Raw genomic sequence first — 27,360 nt, 5'->3', positions numbered from 1 at the left:
AAGGGTTTGACTAAGGATTTGCTCCTTTTCGAACTCTGGGCCTGATTCAGAGCCGGACGCTCTGAAAGAGCGCTAGCTCTGAATCAGGGCGTTTTTTTTCTTTTGGTGCGGCCTCCGGGCCGCTCGCATAGCTGTGGGTGACCAAAAATTTTGGTCCGAGACCCGGAGCGACGGAGCGCATGTCGGAGCCGGCTCCGGCGTGCGCATGCGCAGTGGTAAAACATCGACCCACTCGAGCGGGTCTGAATCAGGACCTCTTTCCCATAATGGTTGCCTTGGAAATCTGGGACGATAGGTTGCGCAATCGCAGCATTGTGATCAGATGTGACAACCTAGGCATAGTGCACGCTATCAATAGGCAACGTGCTGCATCACTGCTCGTTTTGCGTTTGCTCGCGCAGCTTCTTTTGACATGTTTGCGCTGTAACATCATGTTTAAAGGAAGGCACGTGCCGAGGGGTGGAGAATTATATAGCTGATGCGTTGTCACGTTTTCAGTGGGCTAGATTTCGATCTTTGGCTCCTGATGCTGACATCGACGGCTTGCTTTGCCCCTCTTATGTTTGGCAGGTGATCAAGCCGGCATGGAGGGCTTAGCAGAACAGTCTCTAGCCCCTGCCGCGCTGCGAGCCTATCGCCAGGCATGGAATGAATGGGAAGATTATTCCTATAGCACCAGCCAGGCAGGTAAGAGTCGGCATCGCTCGATGCTTTCTTTTATTTGGAGTCTTCGTTTAGCTGGCAGATCCAGAGCTTCTGTTGTGCGCTCATTGGCGGGTATTGCTTTTTACTGCAAATTGAAGGGCCTCCCTGACTTTACTAAAAGATTTTTGATTGTGAAGGCTTTAAAAAGGTTGGGCACGGGTCTCCCAGCCAGTAGACCTGTGGACGCGCATTTGCTTCCATCAGTGTTAGGGGCAGTTCAAGGGGTGGCGTTTTCTTCGTACAAGTCGGTTCTGATTCAAGTTGTGTTTTCATTGGCATTTCATTGTGTTTTGCGAGTTTCAGAGCTGGTGGCATCTTCCAAACGGATCTGCCATGTGGTCCTGGCTACGCTTTATGCATTGTTGCGGCCTAATGTTCCTGGCTCGTGGCTCATGCATATGGACAGGACTCCGCTTACGAAGTACCACTTTGGCTGGTTTTGAGGCAATCTGTGTCGAGTAGCGGACTCTCATCTCGGGATTTTGGAACACACTCCTTTAGGATCGGGGTGGCTACTTCAGCGGCAGCAGCGGGTTTTTCAGGGTAAGCAATGATGGCCTTGGGGCAATGGAAATCGGCCAGCTACAAACGTTACATTAGGCCTCGTCATTAATTTTGTTAATGGTTTTGGTTTTAACAAAACAAAAGTTATGTGTAAGTCTGAAATTGTTATGTTTATAGTCCAATCTCAGTTTTGTTATTGTTTGGTCTTGTCTGTTACTCTTGTCCATCCTACTCGGGGATTAGCTAATTGCAATTGGTCGCAATGGGAGTCTTGAGGGATTTTACATTTTTGCTTGAACTGATGGACTAATTCAGCTAATTTGGCTATTTTCAATTAATTAATTAGGTTCTAGTTTGTCCCTCAGCAGATTTTTATTTTACCTCTTGCTGAGTTCACCTGGTTTTTTTTCCCAATTACCCCCCCCCCCACCCCACCTCTTCTTTCCTTATGTATCTTTTTGTTTGTCTCAGCCACTTCAATTAGTAAAGTTGGCGACCAAATAGCACAATTTTCTTTTTGGCAGATCCTCACAAATTTTACATTATTACATAGTTTTTCTACATTTACTAATGTTTTTTCTCTAGTGCCTTTCCTCCTCTTTAGGGTTGCTCTTTGATTTATGCAGCATTTGTATAATAGGCCACTCGTATATTGTCTGGGCTTCTAGGTTTATGGCTTCGGATCGAGCCCCGGTTTTTCTGGATTCTGCTAGGGTCCGTTGGATGGGTGTCAGAGATATGAAGTGGCATTCTATTTGTCCTAGGTTGTTGGAGTGTGCGAGACATTTTGGAGTACCACAAGCTTTGGTGGTTTATTTAGGGGCCAATGACTTGGGACAGAGGTCCACATTGGAGTTGCAATTTGCTATCATCGATGATTTATCGCGAGTGCTATCGGCATGGCCCTTGTGCAAACTCATCTGGTCTTTTATTGTGCCTCGCCAGTTGTGGCGTGGGGTTAGGGATTTTCCTGATATAGACAAGGCCCGGAAAAAAAATGAATTCAGCAGTGACAAAATTTGTGGTGGCCATGATTCCCCACGCAGGGATTCAATTTCGTTACAGATATCTCTACCGAGCTGATAGGGTTCATTTAACGGAGGAAGGTTTGTCATTGTTTGTTGAGGATCTGTTTAGGGTCGTTGAGTAATTGGTGTAGTTTATTGTATGGTGGCGGTGCGGCGGTTCTACGGTCAGAACCTTGCTGTGGTGGGAAAAAAACAGCAGATCGCCAGTCCGGGTGCAATTGTTCAGAGGAGGTACGCTCCCTTTGTTGACTGGTAGTTGGCTGTACCAACTTAACTGGGTGCAGTTTCACCACCCAAACGGGTTGGTAGTCAAGGTAGAAGGTGAGTGGATACATTTTGTTGCTTATAGGGGTTTTTATAATTATGTTTGTGCACTCTGGGCGGTATACACCTGCTATGCCTGTTGTTCCTTGTGTGTGGGCATTGCAGATTGGCTGATTTCTGGTTGTCTTTCTTTGCCACCATACATCCTTAAATGAATAATTAAATAAATAATTACTGCTTCAATAAATAGCAATCAGTTTTCTGCCAAATCTATGTCTCAGGGCAGTATTCAATTGTTTTGCACCCTATTCGGCCGACAGGAGCTATTCCATTGATGTTCCTATCGGGGGTGATCAGCTGCCGCCGCACCATTTCAGCTCACACCTCCCAGGGAGTGAGAGCTGAAATGTGTGAAAAGGCACCCAAACGGCACTTTCGTGATCGCGCCCAGCACTTTGGACAGGGGTATCCGTTTTACACGGCTGAACCCAACCTCCATGGGCGCGATCATCGCGATTATCGGCAACAATTGAATAGCGCCCCGCGATCTCCCGTCACTTTAGACGGGAGATCGGGCGCGCTATAACAATTGAATACCACCCATAGTGTCTTTATTTAGTTTTAGGTTAAGTGATTTGCACACATGGCACACTTCATCCGATAGAAGGTTTATGGATCCTGTGCATGCGCAGGCCCCAAAACATGGGAGGTGTGGATATCCATCGGGTTAGCGACTTAGCGTACATCTCTGAATCAGGCCCATATCTCTGGAACCTCTTCCATTTCAATATTCAATGGCCATCTTGTCACGTATCACTGAACTAACATTCAGAACCTCCTCAATCTCCGTTAACAAACAACTACAGGACAACCAGCCTCAGAATCCACCAAGTGTAAACTACTGAAACTATCTCAGAACCTCTTCCCTCATTGTTCACCAGTGACATATCCATACATCAAATCTACCTCCAGAACCTTCTTATTATCAGTACTCACCAAACAACTTCAGTTCTAACACATAAAACCAACTTCCAGAACCTCCTCTGTCTCTATATATGCTAGGTAGCTTCTCAAGTCTAAAACTATCTTCAGCAACCTTAGTCCTCTCTGTATTAACCACAAAGAACATCCCATATTTAATCTGATATCAGAGGAGGTCACTTATGTAGCACAAAATGGCCATGGCATGTGTAGATGTACACAAGGCACAAAGTTGCGCGTGAGGTGAAGCAGAAGTTTGCACTGGTTGATGTGTGGATTGGGTGAAATTAGAGAGTACCCTCCTATGCACCCAGTAAGCGCCCTGGTGTTCTCAGCAGTGCAAACACAAGTTTTAAGTTTGAGGAGTGAGATTACTGAAATGAGAGAAAGAGAATTTCCAGCAGCATTCCTAGGGGAGCGCGCCCATTTCCACTCTGCAGAACTTGGTTTTCACCAGTTGCATTTCAGCGAAGAAGTGCATCGCTAGGCTCACTTTATCCAGCGTAACACAAAACATTAAACACGGAAAAGTGGTAGATTTAATTTAAACCGTCTTAATGTCCCCTGATTTACTGTATTAAAGCCATAATCAAGGCTAAGCCTAAAAACTGTCATGACAGGGTTGTACTAATTTGCTAGAAGTTTAATGTGATGTTTAGACTTTTGCACAGTATGCCTCCAGATTTTGTTTTGCTTAGATGCACTTCTAGGTTGTGCTAGGTTGTAGAGAGTTTCCTTAGAGGGTGGAGTTTAGGAGGGCGCCTAAAAGCACCCTTGGTGGCAGGGGCGTTTCTAGAGAGGAGGGGGCCCATGTGCAGTCTCCAACACGGACCCCCTCCTCTCTGTCCGGCGGCCGGCAGCGCAATGAGCGGTGCGCGGCCAGCGCCGGAGTTATAGACTCTGGGCACTAGAGTGCACCCAAAGTCTATAGAGTATGCGCAGGTCACCGGAAAAATGGCCGTGGCGGCCCTTTTTCCTGTACTGTGCATGCGCAAACGACGGGAAAATGGCAGCGGCGACCCTTTTCCAGACGTTTTTACAGCACCGGACGCCCGCACCGATAATACTATGGGTGCAGGGTGTGCGGTGCGGGGCCCTCCTGGACCCAGGGACCAGTGTGCCCCGCACACCCTGCACCCTTTAAAGATACGCCCCTGCTTGGTGGTCAATCTATGCTCTGAGGTAAACAACAAATGGATTTGTGATGTGCAGTCAGGGTTCTAAGGTTCTATGCCAACAAAAATCCAGAATGTTCTACTCATCTGTTACCAGAGCCGGCCCTATGCATAGGCATTATAAGCAAATGCCTAGGGGCATTCCAGCGCTCTGCCGCTACCATTCAGACTACTGCTGACTCCGCCCCCCGACTGCTGCTGCGATCGGAGTCCAGCGGAGGTGTTGCTTCAGCACTGAGCTAGAAATCAGTACATGCCCCCGCCCACTGCTGTCAGTCATACAAGGAAGCCAGCCGCAGTGTGTGTTTGTGCGGCTGGCTCTGTGTTAACGCCCGCCTCCTGTGTCTATTTGCCGGGTGTCCATCCCCCGTCTGGAGCCCTGCAGCTGCGTTCCGCCTCCACCCGCCCATCAATGTGTGCCGGCTGCCCGCGCCTCGTCAGGAGGACTCTGCCACAGGAGCCCTGCAGTGTGCCACCACCATCCGCCCAGCAATGTGTGCCAGCTGCCCGTCCCCCGCTTCCACGCTGCGGAGACCTGATTAGAATGTAAGATACACTGACATGTGTAAATGTGTGTGTATATATATATATATATATATATATGATGTATATATATATATATATATATATATATACATACACATGTACACACATATATATACATGTACACACATACATACATATATATACACACACATATACAGTACATATATATATATATATATATATATATATATATATATATACAGTATATATGTGTATTTGAGTGGATATGTGTATATATATATTATATATATATATATATATATATATATATATAAAACACAAATGGTCCTGCACTCTCAACAATATAATGACGGCTTTTTTGACTGGGTTTTGATCTTATTTATGTCTTAATGGATACCCACAGGTCCAAGTGTCCCCGCATGAATCTCCAACATCTGGCTACACTTCAATATAATTGCATTGAGGTATCTTTAATAGTGTCTCGTGAGCTGTTAGTGGATGCGGATGGTGGTGCCCTTATTTAAGGGTGTTATATATATTATATATATTAATTATATATATATTTTTGTGTCAACAGTTGCCTTAGTCTCATGTCACATTCTGGTGTTCCTCATCATCTATACATATATAGACCTATCCCTGGCTGCTTCACACCATGATTGAAGCGATGCTGAGTTATTAATGCGGTGTTGTCTATGTCGTGTTAGTACACATATTGCATGATGGGATTGCACATATTATATTTCACATTTTGGTGAAGTATTGTGATGACTGATGTCACCAGTGAGCGTAGATATTTCATTCAATCACGATTGATATATAGGAGCCTGATAGACAGGCTATTGTGTTTTTCTTATTTTTCACAGATATTGTTATATCATCTTTCTACCATTATATGTGTATGACTGTATTGGACTGAGGTCTTGAGAAAGGTTCGGAACAGAACCGAAACGTCGACCATGATCACAGAGTTTCATTTATCAAGATGTTTCAACATAAATAAATTCGAACTGTCGTTTTAGTGCACCCTTCCTCCCAGGAAACCTACTACCTATATATATATATATATATATATATATATATATATATACATACACAGCAGCCCGGCACTCAGGAAAGCCAACCAAGGGCTATAGTTGCTCTGGTGCCCTCCTCATGTATATACACCAAGTCAGTAGGCGGCACATCAACGTTTCGGGGAGCTAGTCCCCTTCATCAGAATCTAGCTCCCCGAAACGTTGATGTTTTAGCACAATGTTTTGAATACACTTTCTACACGTCTTTGGAAGTCTCTGAGTGCTGCCTACTGACTTGGTGTGTATATATAATATATATATATATATATATATTGCATTCAGTCTGGTACTCTGGATAAATGTACTGCTAATCTTGAGGGTGCCCTCCTAAGTAAGGAATAATAAACTAATTCCCATACTGAGCTGAACAGCCCCTCGGGAAGCAAAACAGACGGCGCTCGTCAGTAGTTGTAAAAAAGTGATATATTGTCATAAATCACATAGGTGCTGTTGACGTTTCAAGACCCATTTGTTTTTTCATCAGGACATGTCCTGATGAAAAGACAGATGGGTCTTAAAAAGTCTACAGCACTTACTGAGGAGTGCCGCCTGTTTTTTTCCTGAGGAGCTGTTCAGCTCGGTATGGGAAGTTGTTAGGGGGCACCAGTCAAAATTTTGCCTAGGGCACCAAATGGGCTAGGGCCGGCTCTGTATCCTTCAAAGTAATTGTCACATAAGGTACTAAACCTACATACAGAATCCTCACCACACAGCTCACACACTGAGCGAACTCGCACCACTGACATGTTATTGGACACTAAGGGGTTACTAAAGTGCGGGTTTATAGAAGTGGAGGTGTTGCCTATAGCAACCAAACAGATAATAGCTAATATCTTCTTAAAGGTGCTAGATAAATGATAAGTAGAATCTGATTGGTTGCTATAGGCATCAGCTCCAATTCTATAAACCCGCACTTTAGTAAATATAGCCCTAACCAACTTTTTACTCATGAAAAGAACCTTTGGAACATTTTCCCTGTTATTGTAAATTACACAATGGACACCACTCTGGAACTCTCCTTAGTGTCCACCAAATACTGTAAGTTTTCATACTTGTACCTACGAACTGTTGATGAGCAAATACAGTTTGACCATGAAATCTCTATTACTGTGCAAAAATGCACTCATAAGTAAGTAGCAATAGTATGCAAGAAAAGGTCACTAAATCCAGAATCAGAGAGAATTCCAATATTCAAGGCTTTCTGTATTGGTAAGTTCACAAACTGAAGCTCCCAGTTCTCTCACTATCCACCAAGCACATTACCATCCATGAAAACTTCCAATTGAACACTTTCTGCTAATGGTTGATAAATTAATTTTTTGAAGCATTGACAATGCAACTTAAGGCTGAATCTGCTGATCTTACCAGTATATATGCCGATTTGGGTTCAAAACACGATATACTCCGCTCTCACCTGTGTCACCTGAATGAACTTGGTAAACACCTCTGCTCTCTGCTGTGGAGTGGGTCGGTTGAGGATCATGAGCTGCACCCACTGGGAAATACTGTTGCACAAGGTGACCGATCGCTCCAACCGAGGGGTCTCTCGTAGTGAACTCTGCAAAGTGTAGCTTCGATAGTCTAAATGCTGGCACAAAGAGAGCACAAATAACGTCCTTTATCAACAATTCCACAGGCAACTTCAAAATCTCCCAATTTTAAAACAGAGGAACCATATAGCAACATGGACATTAAGGACCTGATTCCAAGTCGGAGGCACCTGAAGCCCATTTTCCATACGGGTGGCACAGCCTGCTTGCTACCTTATGCTGTTGCGAGTATACGTCCATCTATGCCGATTACCCATCCATTTTTATGCGGATTGCTGGCCCATCCACAGTTTTATCTGCCAGCCTCAGATTAGTATCGGCACTTCCACCCACTCCACGCTGGGTGAAAATTACTTTTCTGGAACAGGTGACCCATCTCCGCTGGAACGCTGCGAACAAGCACAGAAGTCGGCCTACATGCCCATGGCACTCCCATGAGAGAGATCAGTGGTCTCCACCAAATTGCCACCCTGAAATGCCCATTTTACAGAAAGAGTGCTCCATCATCGAATGGATCAATCTGTCCGCACATTAAATATCCACAGAATGGGGTGGGTATATGTCCAGATACTTAGGGGTAAATTTACTAAAGTGAGAGTTTTTAGAAGAGAGTTTTAAAAGTGATGTTGCCCATAGCGACCAGTCAGATTCTAGCTATTATCTACTAGAAGGTGCTAGTTAAATGTTAAGTAGAATCTGATTGGTTGCTGTGGGCAACATCACTTTTAAAACTCTCTTCTAAAAACTCTCACTTTAGTAAATTTACCCCTTATGCTGAAGACTGCGACGTAAAAACAGTGGGCGATCCGTCCGTCCACATGCTGGCGCACGTATAATCGGCATACACGGATGGATTCAGGCATTAGCAGAAACTAGTAAACAGGCTGTGGACATACATCCAACTCATTATTAGGCCTATATTTGTTAGAGACTTCAGACAATGGGTCTGCAGAGTCAGATCCATGAGCTCAGTTCATGGTCCATGGCTGTATGGCAAACCCCTACCAAAATCAATATTAAAAACTTATCTGGAATGGCTCCGCAATAGGCCCAAACTAATTACTGTATATTAAAGCAATTCATTGGTTGGAATCCATAAAAAAAAAAACTTTTGTAAAAAGAAACAGTTAGAGGTCTGCACAGAGAGACTTGAGCGCGTGAGCCTTGTTTACCGATATCCTGCAGAAACATTTAAATTCCAGGTAGCTGAGATGATCTGCCAGTTCCGATGGCTCTAGATGATCAAAAAGAAGGGAGACTTTCCTCTTCTTGTTGAAACTAGGTGACTCGGGAAAAGTCTTCGTAAAGTCCTCATCAAAACTGGCACAAAGATGAAAAGAAAGAACACAGTCACGAGGATTAATGAGGAAATAATCTGGAAGAGTTATAAACAGGTCCATGAAGGAAGAAACACATGGAGGAGAACAGAAGGCAGGCAGTAATGACATTCTGGATTATTGCGTATAAGAGTGAACCATCCAGGAGGCCTGGAGAATGGCGGATCACGAGAAGTCCTTACATATATGTTGTGTCAATGCTCCGCCGGTGGTCGCTGGGCCTTCTCCGATCCTTCACCACCTCCCATAAGTCACACATCAGCTCTTCTAACTCACTGTCAAGCTGAAACACCTCTGGATACTGATTGACCCAGAACCTGAAGGCGATGAAGAGCTGGATTTAGCTATAACATACAAGTCAGAACCATTGGCTCTTACTCTTCATTATGAAAGAAAAAAAAAGTACAGTAGTACAAAGTGGAGAATTGTGGAGCACTGCAAACAAAAAGGACACTTACCTGAGGAAATGGCAGATCTGCATTTTCCTTTGGCTTTGAGCGGCTTCCCGGTAGGTAATTGATCGTTTAGGAGCTAAATACAAATATTGGAAGAGCAAGAAAGCACAATGAGCACCTATACTCGATGCTGAGCCCCATTACAAGTTTAAGGATATAGTCGTAGTAGCCTCCGTGCAAATTCGGCCGATGGCACGACCCAACTGTGCATGATGAGGATCATGTGAACGGTGTCTTCATTTCTCCAAAGCTTTCCATCCACGTCTTCTCAGATACGAGAAACAATGTAAGAAAAAGGACATGGTCAATGAAATATGTATTTAACATCCGTGTCACTAATGATAATACATGTGAGAAGTGATATAATCTTTGATGGACATCCCACCTAGGGTTAGGGGTTAGGTTAGTCTTACTTACCTGGGGGCATCGGGATTGTAACCTGGTCAGGATGCTGGCTTTGGGATTCTGACCGTCGGGATCCAGAGTGCCAGTATCCTGTACCCATCCCGTTTTCCATAACAACCTAGCAGATTGTAGGGGGTATATTTAATAAAGTGCAGGATTTTAGAAGTGGAGTTGTTGCCCATAGCAACCAATCAGATTCTACTTATCACTTATCTAGCACCTTCTAGAAGATAAGAGATAGAATCTGATTGGTTGCTATGGGCAACAGCTCCACTTCTAAAAACCTGCACTTTAGTAAATATACACCTAGCTATCAGTTTATAGAGATAACGTGATAAATGATAGCTAGAATCTGAATGACTGCTATTGGAAATCTTGCTCTCGAACACATAGTAGAGTATTTACCGAATGACTGAATGCATTTCTCCATCAGTTCTTCCAGACTGCAGCCCTTCCCCAGCTGGGCCAGGGTTACTGTCACCAAAGCCTGGTTAATATCGGCAGGACTCGGGCAGGTCATCCTTCTCCTCCTCCTGCTCTGACTATGTCGGCTCTTAACAGGAAGGCAAACGCCATTGCTGCTTACGGTTTGGTTTGAAAGCTCTAGACGAGATTTTCTGTGAAACAAAGAGTTGAGCGCAAGTGTAAAACACACAACATACACTCCACAAATTGATTCGCACATCTTGTGACCTGCTACATCCCTTTTTTTTGTGCCTGTTTTTTAAAATGTTTTAACCCGTGTTAAAAGTGATGATCACATCAGATCTCACTGAAGACAAGGTGCAAAGGTATCATTTAAGCTGGGTACACATCTAAAGATTTTCTGTCCAACCATCCAACTAGTTGATTGGTTGGAATGAAAATCTGGTAAGCTATGAAAGCAAATGACAATCAGCAATTTGCTCCCAAATGACCATTTTCATCTTTTTCTGGCATTTAGGAGCAAATTGCTGATCATCATTTACTCCCATGCGTTACCAGATTTTCATTCCAACCAATCAACTAGTTGGGTGGTTGGACAGAAAATCTTTACGTGTGTATGCAGCATTAGCCTTTCAGTGTCACACTCACTGGAGGGCACAAATCAGTCAGTGTCACACAAGAAAGTAGAGATGCTCAAAACCTTCCATACAGTTCAAAGCATGACCGAATTTCACCGGTTACACGACCCAGAACCTGTTTGCAATACAGGTTTAGTCTCCCATATCCAATTGTTCCGAAATACGAAATATTCCGAAATACAGAATTTTTTTAGCATGACTGAGATAGTGACACCTTTGCTTTCCAATGGTTCAATGTACACAAACTTTGTTTAAAGGCACAAAATTATTAAAAATTAAGTATAAAATTACCTTCAGGCTTTGTGTATAAGGTGTATATGAAACAAATGAATTTCATGTATGTACACAAACTTTGATTGAGCCACAAAATTATTGAAAATATTGTATAAAATGACCTGCAGGCTGTTTGTATAAGATGTATATAACACATAAATGCATTCTGTGCTTGGATCCCATTCCCAAAATATCTCATTATGGTATGCAAACATTCCAAAATACGGAATATTCCGATATCCAAAATATCCCTGGTCCCAAGCATTTTGGATATGGGAGACTCAACCTGTACAAGAATCGAATATGTACCTGATTTGAAAATTTGCTGCTGATCCTGTTCGAGGTTTGATTAAATAATACAATTTAATTTTCCTTAATACAAAATTTTAAACATTTGAACAAAATTTGTATTTCTGGTTAAGAAGAGTATTTTAAAAAAAAATTTTTACTAACCGAATTGTGGGCCTGATTCAGAGCCGGACGCTCTGACCAGAGCGCTCGCTCTGAATCAGGGCCCTCCTACCTAATATTGGAGCGGCCTCTTGGACGCTCGCATAGCTGTGGGTTACCACCCACAGCTTATGCGAGCTTCCATGATGATGGTCGCGATGGTCAAGACCATCGCGACCATTGGGCTTGTGATGAGACCCTGCAGCAGGGTCTCGGTGACCGCAAGCCCTGGAGTGATTTTGGCTCTATCAGAGCCAAAATCACTCCCACTGACATCACTAGTGATGTCAGTGGGGCCGGACCCAGACGGTAGGCGTTCCCATGGGAACGCCTCCGTCTGGGCAGCCGCGCCCCCGGCACGCCCACCAAAGGGGGTGTGCTGTCACTCACCATTGACAGCACGTCCCCTTTGGTGCGAGACCCTGAGCGACGGCTTCCCCATCGCTCGCCGGGTCTCGCGCATGCGCACGACGGAGGCGCCTCCGTCGTGCGCATGCGCATTTGGGTACCATCAACCCGCTTGCGAGCGTCCTGCGCTCGCGAGCTCGGTCTGAATGAGACCCTGTGAACACTATTATACAGCTTACCGTTTGCAATATATATTTTTTTTAAATTACAAAATTGTTCAAATTTAACTCATCCGAGTGTGTATCGGCTTGATCCTTCTCGAACAGGCTCACACATGTTCGACCTACTTGGTTTTTAAAACAGTTCTAAAATTCAATAAATTCAAGGGAATTTTTTAACTGATTCATTGGTTTGAGTATTAGCACAGGAAAGTTGGCGCCACTCAGTCTGTTAGATGTCTAGAGGTGGAGGTATCAATTCATATTTAGTAACAAACCCCAGCGCGCTTTTGCGACTGCATAAACATGAATAATACGATCTGCTACATGGTCTATTTCTGCGCTGATTTTAAGTCACAGGAAAACAGATTCACTGCCACAATTTTGCAGTTTTCAAACAAAAAGTGGGAACACACCACACGCCAGGGATTAATGAAAAATGCAAAAATAGGCAGCTTCCTTTGGTGTATAGCGGTTTGGAAATGTAAATCCAACACTGGGCCCCTAAAGCTTCTTGCTTGCTGCAGTGGAGCAGTAGAAGTGGATTAGAGTCACGTAAGTACAATGGAGCTGATGCAAAAGTACTGTCTCCAATCTGTTTAGCTGATCTTGCCTGATTACATGCATGCTCAGAAAATGACTGCCTGTGTATGCGCTTGTGCAGGTGGTCACCACGCATTTAGCACTTATTAAACCTTATTACCTGAGAGGAGGAATGGGGTGAAAGGAAATGTTCTCAGATGTAACTGTGGCTCTTGCAGACCAGCCGGTAGGCGCATATACACCTATTAAGATGCATGTCTTTTGCACCAAGCACAGAGCACATTCACGTACACACTGATGATGACTTGTCGTAAGGTAGGAACATATGCTGCAACGTACGCGTTTTGAGATATGTACAGGTCTTCATAGGTGTGGAAACACTATGAGCCTGACTCTGAGTAACACACTATGGGGTCAATCCAACTAGGTGCGAAGTGCGAGTAGCGAGTTTCCTGAAGCTCACAGACTTCGCCTCGAAGCGCACTCCAGAGAATTCTCCAATCCAATTAAAAATGCCTATTTGCACTACTTGCAACGGAGGGGTGCGAATTGACTGCCAATTAAGATTTGAGAGAAGTGCATGAAAATGTGGAGAGACCATCCTGGAGCCCCCAAAACTGATCATTTAATTAGCAGGACCGTATAGAAGGCTGTTTGTGGGCATTAGGAAGGTACTGTAGGTTTTTAAATGTTGTCATGGCTGATTTGTGGGGGGGGGGGGTTTAAAAATACAAGAAAATTATAAAAAAAACTTTTTTTTTTATAAACGCAAACAAATTAAATGAAAATTGCAAAAAAGACAAAAAACCAAGTAGTAAGTAAGTAGTAAGATACTTTGAGGGCATCTTGAAAATTTGTAAAAAAAAATGATAAAAAGAAATATTAAAAATTATTTTTTTTTTTGTTTGTTTCAATTAAGAAAATATTTTTGGTGCCTAAACTAACAGAAAAAGTCGATTTTGGGGTAATTTGAGGACAATTTTTATTACCCTCAAAAATGACATGTAATTATTGGACTAATTAAGCCAGTTGGAAACTTCCAAATGCCTAATTAGTCCAAGGGGTTCAGCACAGTGGCCCGACATTTTAACCTTAAAATAAAGATTTTCCTTCCCACCTCTCATCCTCAGGGAGGCGCGAATTGAAAGATGCGTATTCAGTCTGACTGATTCAGTGAGAGTTACTAATTGTATTGCAAAATAAATTCGCTATGCAAATTCGAAGAGAAAATAGCAACTCGCACCTCGCAGTTCGCACCTAATTGGATTGACCCCTATGTCAATATCAAACGTAGTTGTGTGATTTGTTTACTGTGCGTGCGTCTAAGTCTTTTGGCGCATGCATCCTGATTGTGTTCGTACAGAGTCGTAGGGGTATATTTACTAAAGTGTGGATTTATAGAAGTGGAGATGTTGCCCATAGCAACCAATCAGATTCTAGCTATTATCTTCTAGAAGGTGCTAGATAAATGTTAAATAAATTCTGATTGGCTGCTATGGGCAACTTCTTCACTTCTAGAAACCCGCACTTTAGTAAATACACCCCGTAGTTGGGATTTCAGACACACGCACGGAAAAGTACTTTGAAATATCTATTGCGCGGTGGCAGGGAGGTGCCTATTCAGGTGCACTGAGATGGTCCGTATTATGGGTGCATTATGGGAGTATCGCGGACGTGTCACGGAAGTTGTTGCGTACACAGGTGCTTAATCTCTCACCTTGGACAAAAAATCTGTACCTGCCATAGGGCTGGAGCAAGTTTCGATGGTGATGCTCCAATCGGTATTTCAGCATATATGGACGCTGACAGTGGGCGTCTCAGGTGTCACCGGTATTAAACATCACCAACCTGTCTGGCTGGCCAGGCCCAGCGCTATCTTCCTCCTCCTACGGCAGCCTGCCCGGCAATGTGTTGCTGACTAATGCGAATGTGCATCAAAATGGTGGAGACTCAGCTTTGCTGAGTCCCCATTGCCAGCAAAAGGGACTGTACCACTTATGCCATCTATAGATGGTCATAAATGGTGGTAAGCTAAGCTTACCGCTGTTTGCCAAATACTGCATGGATGTCATAACCCCTTTTAACATTAAAAACGAGTGCTGAAGGGCTTATGAATCGTTCTTAAATGAAGCCCATAGCAGGACCAGCCTGTCAGTATAACACACACACATTAGAGGACTGGTGTGTCACAGTTACACACAGGTGAAGACCAGTCTATTAGTGTCGCACACATACATGAGTCTGTCGTGACCCCACAAAGCAGAAGAAGCTGACACACATAACAGAGGCTGTTCAGCTAAACCTTGCTGGTTTACACTTTTGCACAAGTTGGTACACGCTCTACCTTCCCAGTTCCCCCTGTGTGATCTTACAGCTACAGTTTCACATCACCAATCAGCAGTACCTCTCAGATTAAAGTCTATCTGGCCTGTTCACTCGTCTAATGGTCTTTTTCGGAATTAGTCACCTTGCCTAACATACTGTACATCTCCACAACTCACATTAAAAAAAGCAGAAACCATACCAAATCAGGAACTGGTGTCTTTCCACCCAGCTGTGAGGCTCAGTCCTTTAAAGATGCCTACAAGTTCCTGACCAGCACTCCGCAAACATGAACTTCAAAGCTACAGCCAGATCCATACAACCACCTAGACTATCTGTGGCTCAGCACCCACAACCCCTGGTGTCTCTCCTAAGATGGGCAACTCAGGCTCACCTCTTGCTGTCTTTGCGATTCATGTTGCAGGAAGTCTGAAATGTAGAACAGGGGTCTGGGGGTCTTCTCAGCTTCCTTGCCTATAGTTGCTCTGCTTGCGACCCCCGTGTCATTACACCCAGTTTTGAAGGATGGTGAGCACTTGGTGACAGGGGAGTGTCTTGCCTAAGTACAGACTGATAAAGAGGAACTGCATGTAACTCTGTCATTAGTAGCAAGGCGAGAATACAGAGAGCTTTCATACTGTTTAACCATAGACTTGCGAAACACTACATGCACCTCTCAGTGTCTACAACATTTAACCCCTTCCCCGATTGCTCTCTGATGTTTAAAAAAAAAGAAGTAAAATAAAAAGATTTTTTTTATTACCATATATTATGATTACCAGGAGAGGACCTAGTATATAATGCAGATTTAAGAAACATGTGGTTCCACAGTTGTATTCAGACTACAAACCCAAGCATTGGGTGTGACACCGGTTGCCCACTTGTTGTGATACAGAAACATCAAAATAATACATCACACCAACAAGTTATACACCACACCAACAAGTTATATATCACACCAACAAGTTATACACCACACCAACAAGTTATATATCACACCAACAAGTTATACACCACACCAACTTTTAAAAATGTAAAAAATGGACAGAAGAAAAAACATTTGTTGTAAAAAAAAAAAAGTTTGGATGAATAAACTTTATTGCACAGAGGTACTTTTGCACCAGTTTGAGACGAGTTTCATATCACAACACATATTCATATGGGCTAATGCCCCTGTTTGACGTCGTCGGGTGCACATGTGGTCACACCTACAGTATATTCTACTTTTTTTGTGAAGTACAAAAAAGTAACTGTAAAATGACTGATGGAGCGCAACTAGTCGGGTGTATGGTAGTTATAAAAGTGAGCAGCTGTAAATAAGTGGATAGTCAATCCTCAATAGATAACAAGGGTATATACAAACCAAGCAGGAATAAACAGCACTCTAATAGTAAAAATACAATTGCATATTTAATAGTACTCGTTGATAAATAACCTTTTTCAACACATAATTAGCATAAAATCATAAATTTTCTTAAAAATGTCATACACATCATTCATTAGTCTCTCAAAAAGTGGATCCTGATCGCATAAGAACCAAGTTCATATGTCCATATAATCAATATTAAGTAGGTTGTACATATATGTCCAGCCAAATATTTACCCGGTCCAATGTCCACATAGGAGTGAGGTCCGTTTGGCAATGCTGGTGAGCTTTAGCACGATAGGTTCCCCAGATACAAGTGTGTAATGGACTGTTTGGGGAAGGTCCAGTGTCCAAATATACCTGGGTCCAATTAGCAATATGGCAATTCGCACAGTAAAGTCCCCAGGGCACAGGTCCAATGCTGGGCTGGTATGGTAATATTTGCCTGCTAGGCACAGCAGCAATGATAAAATATATGTTCATATGGATCAGGAGGAGTGATACAGAGTGTAGCAGCCAAGTCACTAACGCGTTTCGCTGTGTCCAAATCACAGCTTTATCAAAGCGAAACGTGTCAGAATATATTACCATACCAGCCCACCACTGGACCTGTGCCCTGGGGACTTTACTGTGCGAATTGCCATATTGTTAATTGGACCTCGGTATATTTGGACACAGGACCTGCCCCAAACAGTCCATTACACAATTGTGTCTTCGGAACCTATCTGCATAGGGTATGAAATTTTAGGGAATATAACACTCTTCAAAATGGCAATACGACCCAGTAAGGACAAAGGTATAGATAACCAGTCTGTCAATAATTTTGATATAGATCGGAGTAATGGGGAGAAATTTACTGAGTATAGCTTTCCAGAATCAAAGGGTATATATATCTCCAAATACTTCAAGGTTGGGCCTGCTAAACGAAGATTTGGAAAGATGGGGATTGGAAGAAAATCATCTGGTGCACCAGAAAGAGGTAAGTATTCCGACTTGGTCACATTCACCTTATAACCCGCAAAGGATCCAAATAAGTCGAATAAGAGACGCATTACTTCCGGTGTCGAGGAAGCATGTCATCAGCAAATAATGCCACCTTAAGTTCAACTGCACCAACCTGGATTCCTCGAAATACCATGGAACCACATAGTACTATGGCAAGCGGCTCCAAACAAGGGCAAATAGGAGGGGTGACAGGGGACATCCCTGTCTGGTACCCTTATGTATAGGGAAGGGCTCAGAAGCATAGCCGTTATATACAATTTGTAAGGATGAATTAGCATATAATGAGGATAGAAGCTGAATAAAGTCTGATTGGAACCCAAATTTATGTAATGTGAAAAACAAATGATCCCAGAACACCAGGTCGAAGGCCTTTTCGGCATCAAATGATAAGATGGTATGTAAATCCGTGGTTTTTAATGACTGTACCCAGTTGACCAACACTCTACGTATATTGGCTGTCGAGTGACGTCCCCATATAAACCCAGTTTGGTCTTCATGGATTAGCCTGGGAAGTAGTAATTTCATTCGCTCTGCTAGTATTTTTAATAATATTTTATAGTCATTATTAAGAAGAGAAATGGGTCTATATGAGCTAGAGCATTCGAAGTCTATGCCTGGTTTGGGTAGGACTTTGAGGATTGCGGAGTTAAAGTAAGATGGTAGGGACTTAGTAATCAAAATGCGATTGTATGCAGACGTTAATGTATCTACAATTTTGGGGGAGAGAAATTTATAAAATTCCCCACTAATCAGGGCCTGGAGCTTTACCCGAAATCATACCCTGTATAATTTTTTGTACCTCTGATGCATGTATCGGGGTGGTCAGTGTAGCAGCCAAGTCGGAAGATAACTGAGAAGGAGAGATTGTGGACCAGAATTAATCTCTTTTTGTTTCGTCAGAGGAAGATGCAGCATATGATTTAGCATAAAAAGAACGGAATTCTTAAACTATTTGTTTGCTAGAAGAAGTATAAGGGGCAGAGGATGTGCAGAGTTTTTTAATTAGGGTCGACGGTCGTGGGCCCTTTAAAAGATTGGATAAAAGGCGTCCAGTTCTGTTGCCGTGTTTGCAAAACTGAAACCGTCTTTGAAAAGTGTGCCGATCTCCCATATCTGTCAGAATTGCGTCAAAATGAGCTTTACATTCTAAATATGTTTTTTTATGGACAGGAGTGGGAGAAATTTTAAATCTAGAAAAAGATTCTGTAAGTGATTGCTGAGCTGACAACTACAATAGAAAAAGATTTTTGAATATTTTTAACATATGAAATTATATCCCCCCTGATTACAGCCTTTGAGGCCTGCCAGAACAATACAAGGTCATCTTGTTCACATGAAAGATTATCCTGCTTGTAGGTCTGCCATGAGGACTCAATTTTATTGCGAAATTTCAATGAGGACATCAGGCTGGACGGCTGATTCAGAGCCGCTCGGAAGCGGGCGCTCGTTCGCTCCGAGCGATGTTTGCCCAACTGCGCATGCGTACGGATCGTAATATGCATGCGCGAACCAGCCAGTGCGGCCGAAAATCGTTTGTTCGCTAAATAGCGAATGCCTGCTATTTTGAGTGACAGGAGGAGGCGTATGTGGGTGGTAACAGGGGAAGGTGATTGAAAACGGGGTGTGGAGATCCGAACGCAGGCGTGCTTAAAGGTCAAAACCGGCGTTTTAAGGGTGTGCATAATTAATACAGCAGCGTCATTGACCACGTCACTGGGTTATTTTCTAGCCAGAACTGCTCGCAAAATTGTGGTAGCAAAAACCAACCACAAGAATAGCGAGCAGTTCATACCCTGGTCGATGTACTCGATTAATCTAATAAATAGCGGACATGACGTAGGATGCGAGCGGCCAGGGGGCGTATTTTTTCAAAAAACGATCGCAAGTTTTGTTCGCTCGTTCAGACCTACCGGCGTGAACAGATTCATTTGAATAGCCACCCCTATTTTCTGAACGAGGCCCTTTATCTACATTAACCGCAAGATCAACCCAGACTAGTGCGTGATCTGATAAATCTATTGGCTCAATGCAACTATCAATTGATTTAAAAAATATGGAGTCAGACATCAAAATATAGTCCAGACGAGCTAATGAGCCATGGGCAGCCGACAAGCATGAGTAATCCTTTTCAATGGGATGTTTGGCTCTCCAAACATCAGTGAGCTTTAGTTGCTGCATAATGTACGGTATTCCATATCTGGGGGTGTGTGCAGATCAGCGAGATAGATATTGACAATCCATCTCCCTTGAAGCTATCAAATTAAAGTCTCCACATAAAACTAAATTCTCATTGTATATAGGGTATAGTTTTGATACAACAGATCATAGAAACACCCTGTCATATCTGTTGGGGGCGTATATAGTACAAATTACATAGGGTATATCGTAAACAGAAGTTTCTAAGATGACATATCGACCCTCAGGGTCCACCGTAGTCGCAAGAACTGTGATGGGTAGAGAGTGCCTGGCCATCACCACCACTCCTCTGGACTTGGGGTTGTATGGGGACGCCGCCAACACCCTCCATCTCAACATATTAAGTTTAACCACCTCAGTTGCAACCAAATGTGTCTCCTGTAGGCACACCAAATCTAAATGAAGCCTATTTAAATATATTAGAATCTTTTTGCGTTTGATCGGGGAGTGAAATCCTCCCACATTCCAAGTTCCAATTCTTATCTGTGACATGACATTAATTTAAGATAGTATTAAAAAAATATGGGCCATATTGCAGATGAGACAGTCTTAAATTTTTTTTCCCAAATGCATCATAAGGACATGACAAATAGAAAAAATTAAACGTATATGGACAGGGGGAGGAGGAGTGAATACAATGGGGAGAAGACATACAATGGGGTAAGAGAAATACAGCCATTGTGAAAATCAATGGTAAATGCTTGTCATGGCAAATAGGCTGTTTCATTATCAAAACAGGGGCTTCCGGTAGGCGCTGGTGTTAAGCGCCAAGAAATCCTGGCCAGTAGACTCCTAACCAGACCCAGCAAAGTCTTCAATGACATAACTTTCAGCAGACAACATCCTTAGATTTGTGGAACAGGGTGCAGTATAATAGAATATTTCAGCTATTATGCAGACATTAACGAAAAGGTAAAACAGGTTATAAACAGAGTAAATGACAATGTCAGTAAGACACGTTTTGTTCAAACCCTCGGAGAAGCAGAAGAAGATAGTGCAGCATCTTTCTCTGATTCAAGTAACTCCCGAATATATGCCTCGGCGTCTGCTGCAGTGGTGAAATCTTTATATGTGTCATCGTCGTATAATCTCAGTCGTGCTGAAAATAATAAAGCAAAGCGATGACCGTGCTGAATTAAATTTTGGCAGATAGGGGAAAATTTCTTCCTAGCCTTGGTAACTTCTGTAGAAAAGTCCTGGAATATAATTAGGCGGTGACCCCCCATGTTAGATTACGGAATTTGCGGGATGCTGACCATATAATATCTTTATGGACATAGTTCAGGCATCGAAATATTACAACTCGAGGTCTTCTGTCAGGGGTGTTTCTTTGTGGGCCCAGACGGTGAGCTCTCTCCACAATAATATCCTGACAGTTTTCAGCAATATCCAAAAGGGCTGGGAGAGTTTTTTATAAAAATTTAACAAGGTCTGTCCCTTTAATAGTCTCCGGGAGACCTACTACTCTTAAATTGTTTCGACGTGACCTGTTTTCGAGGTCATCAACTTTAGAGAGTAATTGCTGATGAGAATTATGCAGTGTGGTAAATTCAGCTTTTATAGTGTTAAGCTCATGAAAGTTAGACCCAGACACATTCTCAGTATCAGAGATTCTTTGGATAATTGCTTCATCTGGCCCTTCAAGGCAGACATTGTCTGCTGAAAAAGATCTGCCTGTTCCTGAAGCATAGGTGTCATAGCCTCTTTAATGGCTTGGACCACCTCCCCATAGGTAATGTAAGAGTCAGAGGTACCTGTAGCAGGCTCAGAGGAGTTGTGAGCAGCATGCTATGCAGTAATGGGTATAGGTTCTCCCTGCTGTGGAGTCGCGGCCGCCATCTTGGATTTGGAGGGGTGGCGGTCAGCTTGTTTCCTTTGTGACTTCCCCGGCATTGAGGAGGGGAAGTACCTTTCCATGCAGGTGAGATCCCGAGTGCCAAAGGGAGCTTCAGGGGGCAAATTTCAGGCTGTCAAACAGCCGTGTAGTGTGGGATTCGCCAGGTCCGAAGCAGAGCCCTAGCCACGCACAGATAACTGTATAGTGGGCGGAGCCGGAAGTGCCTGCTGACCATTGTTAATGGTGGCCATGTTATGATGTTAGGGGTGTAGTACCACTATGTCCACTCACGTGTACACCAGATTACTAGATATAGTAATTTAATCTGAATTTAGGTAAATAATACTTGGAACAGAAAAAAACGGCACTTGTCCTAAACCAGGTCACACTTCATAGAAGATGAACATACTGTAGTACCGGTATGCAGTCGGGAAGCCGGCGGACCTAATCCCGACTTAGGGTTAGGCACCCCCCCGGGAGGTTAGGTTTAGGCTAGGGGAAGGGGGGGTTAGCGTTAGGCACCCCGGGGGGACTTGGGTTTAGGCGGCGGGGAAGGGGGGGGTTAGGTTTAGGCACTTAGAGGGGGGATTAGGGTTAGGCACTTAGAGGGGGGATTAGGGTTAGGCACTGGGGAGGAAGGTTAGGGTTAGGCACCCCTAAGGGAGGGTTATGGGGTAGAATTAGGTTAGAGAATACTTACCTTGGACGATTGGGATTTCCTCCTCTGCCGGGATGCCGCTGGCCAGGGCATGGGTCCGGCAGTAAATCATACCGATTCCGTAGTACCAATTGGGGGACATCTATAGAAACTGTTTGTAGTTGTACACATTTCTTTTTTTAAAACGTTGGCCCATTATGAACCTTATTCATAGTTGGACCTAAACGCAAGTTGCATTTTTTATTTTACTTTTTTTTTTGTTTAGCGCTTATGTGTGTCTCTTCATGATGGGCGTCTTTCCAGGAGAGTTGCATATACGACTCCCTACCACTAGAGGGCTTGGAGGGGGAGGTGAAGTTGCTGCCAAACTACCATAAGGGTGTATTCGAAACGCATCTAGGATGGCCATGAAAAGCACAAATGAAGCGAGATAACTTGCGGGTACTCATAACGTTTGTGCAAGTTGCGAGTGGATGTTGACGGCCACAGGCCACATCTAATTTAGCCAATGCGGCTAAGACACACCCCATAATGTAAATGAAGTAAAACTGCAGCGGCAATGATTTCAAATGTAATATATCACAGTGTACTGAACATATATTGTTTTTTAAAAATAAAGGGCCTGATTAAGTTTTGGGAATAGAGTAAGATAGAGCAAATAACTGTGCATCTTGGTAAAACCATGCTGCACTGCAGGTGGGGGAGGTGTAAAATGTGCAGAGAGATTTAGATTTGGGAGGGGGTGTCCACACTGACATGTACATTGCAGTGCAAAAATAAAACTGTGCAGCATTTCTGGCCTACATGCAAGAGCAGTCAGTATTTACCCTAAATGCCCCCAAAATGATGTATTTACACCCCTTGTATTGCAACATGGTTTTGCCAGGTTCACATTTACTTTCTCCATCTTACTCTGGGCCTGATGCAGACCTGCTTGAAAGTGCTATGCGCTCGCAAGCGGGTCGATGGCCGGGCAGTGCGCACACACGGCGTGCACACTGCGAGTGCGCAAGCCCCGCAGTGATCGAGAAATCTCTCGCTGCGGGACTCACTACAAGACGGGGCGGCTGTCGATGTTGATCGACAGCTTGCCCCGTTTTGTAGGCGGGGAGGAGGGGTGGATGGCCAAACGGAGGCGTTCCCGAAGGAACGCCTGCCGTTTGGGGGCGGCCCTACTGACATCACGAGTGATGTCAGTAGTGAGCTTCCAGCTCTATTAGAGCAGGAAGCTCACTGGGGCTTGCGGGTCTCGTCACAAGCCCGATGGTCGCGACCATCACATGACCGCTCGCAAAAGCTGTGGGTGGTTACCCATAGCTTAGAGAGCGGCCTGGAGGCCGGCTCCAAAAAAAAACAACGCCCTGATTCACAGCGAGCGCTTTGAAAGAGTGTCCGGCTCTGAATCAGGGCCTCTGTTCCCAAAGCTGAATCAGGCCCAAAGTACGTTTGAAACTGTGTTTAGGAATTGGACAGATGACCATAAGTAATGTGGACTTTACAAAAACACTTCTGATTTTATATTTGCATCCTGTCTGTTGTTTAACAGGCTCTGCACTCTCTGGCCATTTACTGTAATGTGTATTAATTGTGCATTGAGGGCCTGATTCAGCTTGGATCACAACTGCTAATACGCACGCAATCAGCCGATTGTTGCGTTCTACGCATGCATCGCAGTGCACGTGCGCTAACCGGCCACAGTTGCAGTGACTGCGCAGACCCACCGCAGAGTGATTGACAGGAAGTATCGTTTGTGGGTGGTGACGGGAGAGTGGTCGGGGAAACTCAGGCGTGCCAGTGCGTTTGAACGCTGTTGCAGGGGCATGCATAATTATCCACTGCAATGCCTTATGCAGCTTGAGGACTCATAGGGGTCAATCCAATTAGCCACGAGGGGTGCGATTTGCAATTGCAACGGCGTTAAAACGCTGGCAACTGACCGGGACCTCGCACCCTTCGCGGCCCACTCTGAACCTAAATGCGCGGAATTTTGCTCGCAGCCCCAAAATTCTGCGAATCCAGGCTGCCATAAAGTACAGCCATTGCCGCAATGAATCGCACCGGTGAGATTATTGCGGCTAGTAGGTTCGACCCCATAGCGTGCGCTGAATTTAGCTATTTCTGAGTAAAGATGTGTGTAAGGTAAAGTGGGCGTCATTATGTTGTGCTACAGCGGCATAGCGATCGCAGTGGATTAGCATACTACCGCAGTTGAACTGTGTGCGTAATCGCCATTGCATTCGCAATAGTGATCCTTACTGAATTAGCATCTTTTGTACTCCCAGTGTAGCCACACCTCCTGTCGTATTCTTGGCGCATCCGTTCCTGTTACTTGAATGGGAAGGGTGGTGCATTTGCTGCCTACAGTATGTAGAGTTGGAGGCATCTCACATTTATTGCCAACACCGAATAGGTCGCACAATGCAATTTTTTTTTTTTTGCCCACCCACATATTACATTTGTGTCCAATTCTGAATAAGGCCTTATATGTCTCGCTCAATATACGTTATTTGCTAGTGGTCACTAAGGATTAGAGCAAATTTTCATGGTCTTTCTGCAGGGCCGCAACTAGGGGGGGTTGGAGGTGCACGTGCACTGAGTGCGCCGCTGTACCTGGCGCCAGTGTCCTCCAGCCCAGCGCCACAGGGGGACTCCAAGTCGGACGCCCGCTGAGATGTTATTACCAGCGGGCGCCCGGCTCCTTCTCTGCAGCCCTGTGTTAGCTGAAGGCTGGAGTTCTCTCCTGAACTCCAGCTTCCGACTCTCTCCCACAGGCACTATGGGAGAGACGTAATGACGTCTCTCCCATATTTCCGAGGAGCAGCCGGGCGGACCCGACGGTGGCAGTCACAGGAGCAGGGTTTAAGGTAAGTATTTATTTTTTGTGTGTGTGTATGTGGCACTACAGGGGCATTAACAGGGGGCACTACAGGGGGACTACAGTGGCATTACCAGGGGGCTCTACAAGGGCATTACCAGGGGGCACTACAGGGACATCACCAGGGGGCTCTACAGGGGCATTACCAGGGGGCACTACAGGGGCATTACCAGGGGGCTCTACAGGGCCTTTACAGAGGCATTATCAGGGGGCACTACAGGTGGCATTACCAGGGGGCTCTACAAGGGAACTGCAGTGGCATTACCTACAGGGGCATTACCAGGGGGCTCCACATGGACATTACCAGGGGGCTCTACAGAGGCATTACCGGGGGGGCACTTCAGGGACATTACCAGGGGGCTCTATAGTGGCATTACCAGGGGTCTCTACATGGGGCATTACCAGGGGGCTCTACAGGGGCATTACTAAGGGGCTCTACAGGGGCATTACCAGGGGGCACTACAGGTGGCATTACCAGGGGGCTCTACAGGGGCATTACCAGGGGGCACTACAGGTGGCATTACCAGGGGGCACTACAGGGGGACTACAGTGGCATTACCTGGGGTCTCTACAGGGGCATTACCAGGTGGCTCTACAGGGGCATTACCAGGGGGCACTACAGGTAGCATTACCAGGGGGCTCTACAAGGGGACTACAGTGGCATTACCTACAGGGGCATTACCAGGGGGCTCCACATGGGCATTACCAGGGGGCTCTACAGAGGCATTACCGGGGGGGCACTTCAGGGACATTACCAGGGGGCTCTATAGTGGCATTACCAGGGGTCTCTACATGGGGCATTACCAGGGGGCTCTACAGGGGCATTACTAAGGGGCTCTACAGGGGCATTACCAGGGGGCACTACAGGTGGCATTACCAGGGGGCTCTACAGGGGCATTACTATGGAGCATTACTATTTGGGCACTACAGGGGCATTACTATGGAGACATTACCATATGGCCACTAGTACAGGGGATTACTATAGATGCACAGCTGAAAGGGGCATTACTATGGGGGCACTGCTGCAGGGGGCATTACTATGGGGAAATTACCGGGGGGGGCTTTGACAAATTACTGTCTTGCTTTCTGCATAGTCAGTGAAATATATACACTGAAGTGGCAAAAGTTATTGGGATAGCAGTATGTAAAGGTAATGGTAGGTGGCGTCACCATACTGTACTGTCTTGGAAATGCCCAGACCTGTGTCAGTTCTAATCTGACATCTCGTGAGTCAGATTGAAATCCGGCTAGGCTGCTCATGGCAAGGCGACATGAATTATCGGAGCTTGAACAGGGCATGATAGTGGGTGCCCAAAAGATGGGACATTCCATTTCCAAAGTTGTGAGGACAGTCAACATTCCTCGATCTACGATGTCATGTGCATACCAGGAATACCTCATGGATGGCATTAACACCCACAGTGGACAGCGCAGTGGCTGGCCACGGGTGCTTAATGATTGTGACCAGCGGCGTCTGGACAGAATTGTCCGTGGTAACAGAGAAGCGACATATTCAATGCAGGAGGTACCAGACACTTATCCAGCAGGTCAGTGCAGAGTTCTTTAGCTTCCATGGGATATGGGAGCAGAAGACCCACCAGAGTACTCCTGTTAACACTACGACACCAGACACAGCAGCTCACCTGGTTTTGTGACGTCACTAACTGGACCCTGGAGGACTGGCAACATGTGGTGTGGCCCGATGAGTCACAGTTCCAGTTGTTTCTGACTAATGGTAGGGTTCAGGTGTGGCACAGACCCCAGTTGTCAACAAGGCACTGTGCAGGCTGGTGGTGGTTCCATAATAGCGTGGGGTGTGTTCATGTGGCATGGCTTGGTTCAGCTGGCCCGTCTGAACACGTCATTGACCAGAAAACACTACGTTGCATTGCTTGATGATCATTTGCAGCCCTTCATGTACTTCATGTACCCCCACAACTATTGGAATATTCCAGCAGCATAATGCACTGTGCATTGGTCCCAAGTTGTACAGAATTGGTTCAAGAAGCATTCTGGAGAGTTCCGACAAATGGCGTGGCCACCACGTTCGCCCGACAGGAATCCAATCGAGTATTTATGGGACGTGGGGGAGAGGTTAATTCGCACCCAAGATCCTTCACCTACAGTACAAATTTCAGGGAGTTGTGGGAAGCTATCCAGATGGCATTGGTCAACATCTGTCCAGAGGTCTTTCGTCCACTTGTGGAATAAATGCCAT

General features: G+C 44.8%; 1 protein-coding gene across 1 annotated transcript in view; it reads right to left on the bottom strand.

The window, feature by feature from the left end:
• LOC148518729 (RAS guanyl-releasing protein 1-like) overlaps nt 1–27,360 on the bottom strand; it is a 79,717-nt gene that overhangs the window by 47,719 nt on the left and 4,638 nt on the right. The window contains exons 2-8 of the mRNA XM_088477052.1: nt 15,600–15,775; nt 10,393–10,604; nt 9,741–9,846; nt 9,586–9,639; nt 9,310–9,444; nt 8,963–9,110; nt 7,655–7,828 (exon numbers count right to left, since the gene is read on the bottom strand). Of these exons, the coding sequence (XP_088333178.1) occupies nt 7,655–7,828; nt 8,963–9,110; nt 9,310–9,444; nt 9,586–9,639; nt 9,741–9,846; nt 10,393–10,604; nt 15,600–15,622 (852 nt within the window). The 5' untranslated portion in view covers nt 15,623–15,775. The remainder of the gene's footprint in view (nt 1–7,654; nt 7,829–8,962; nt 9,111–9,309; nt 9,445–9,585; nt 9,640–9,740; nt 9,847–10,392; nt 10,605–15,599; nt 15,776–27,360) is intronic.

The sequence above is a fragment of the Taudactylus pleione genome, unplaced genomic scaffold, assembly GCF_031769625.1.
Source record: "Taudactylus pleione unplaced genomic scaffold, aTauple2 ptg000199l, whole genome shotgun sequence".
NCBI classification, from domain to species: Eukaryota; Metazoa; Chordata; class Amphibia; order Anura; family Myobatrachidae; genus Taudactylus; species Taudactylus pleione.
Note: the sequence above shows the minus strand (reverse complement) of the source record. Positions and strands in the feature narration are given on the sequence as shown.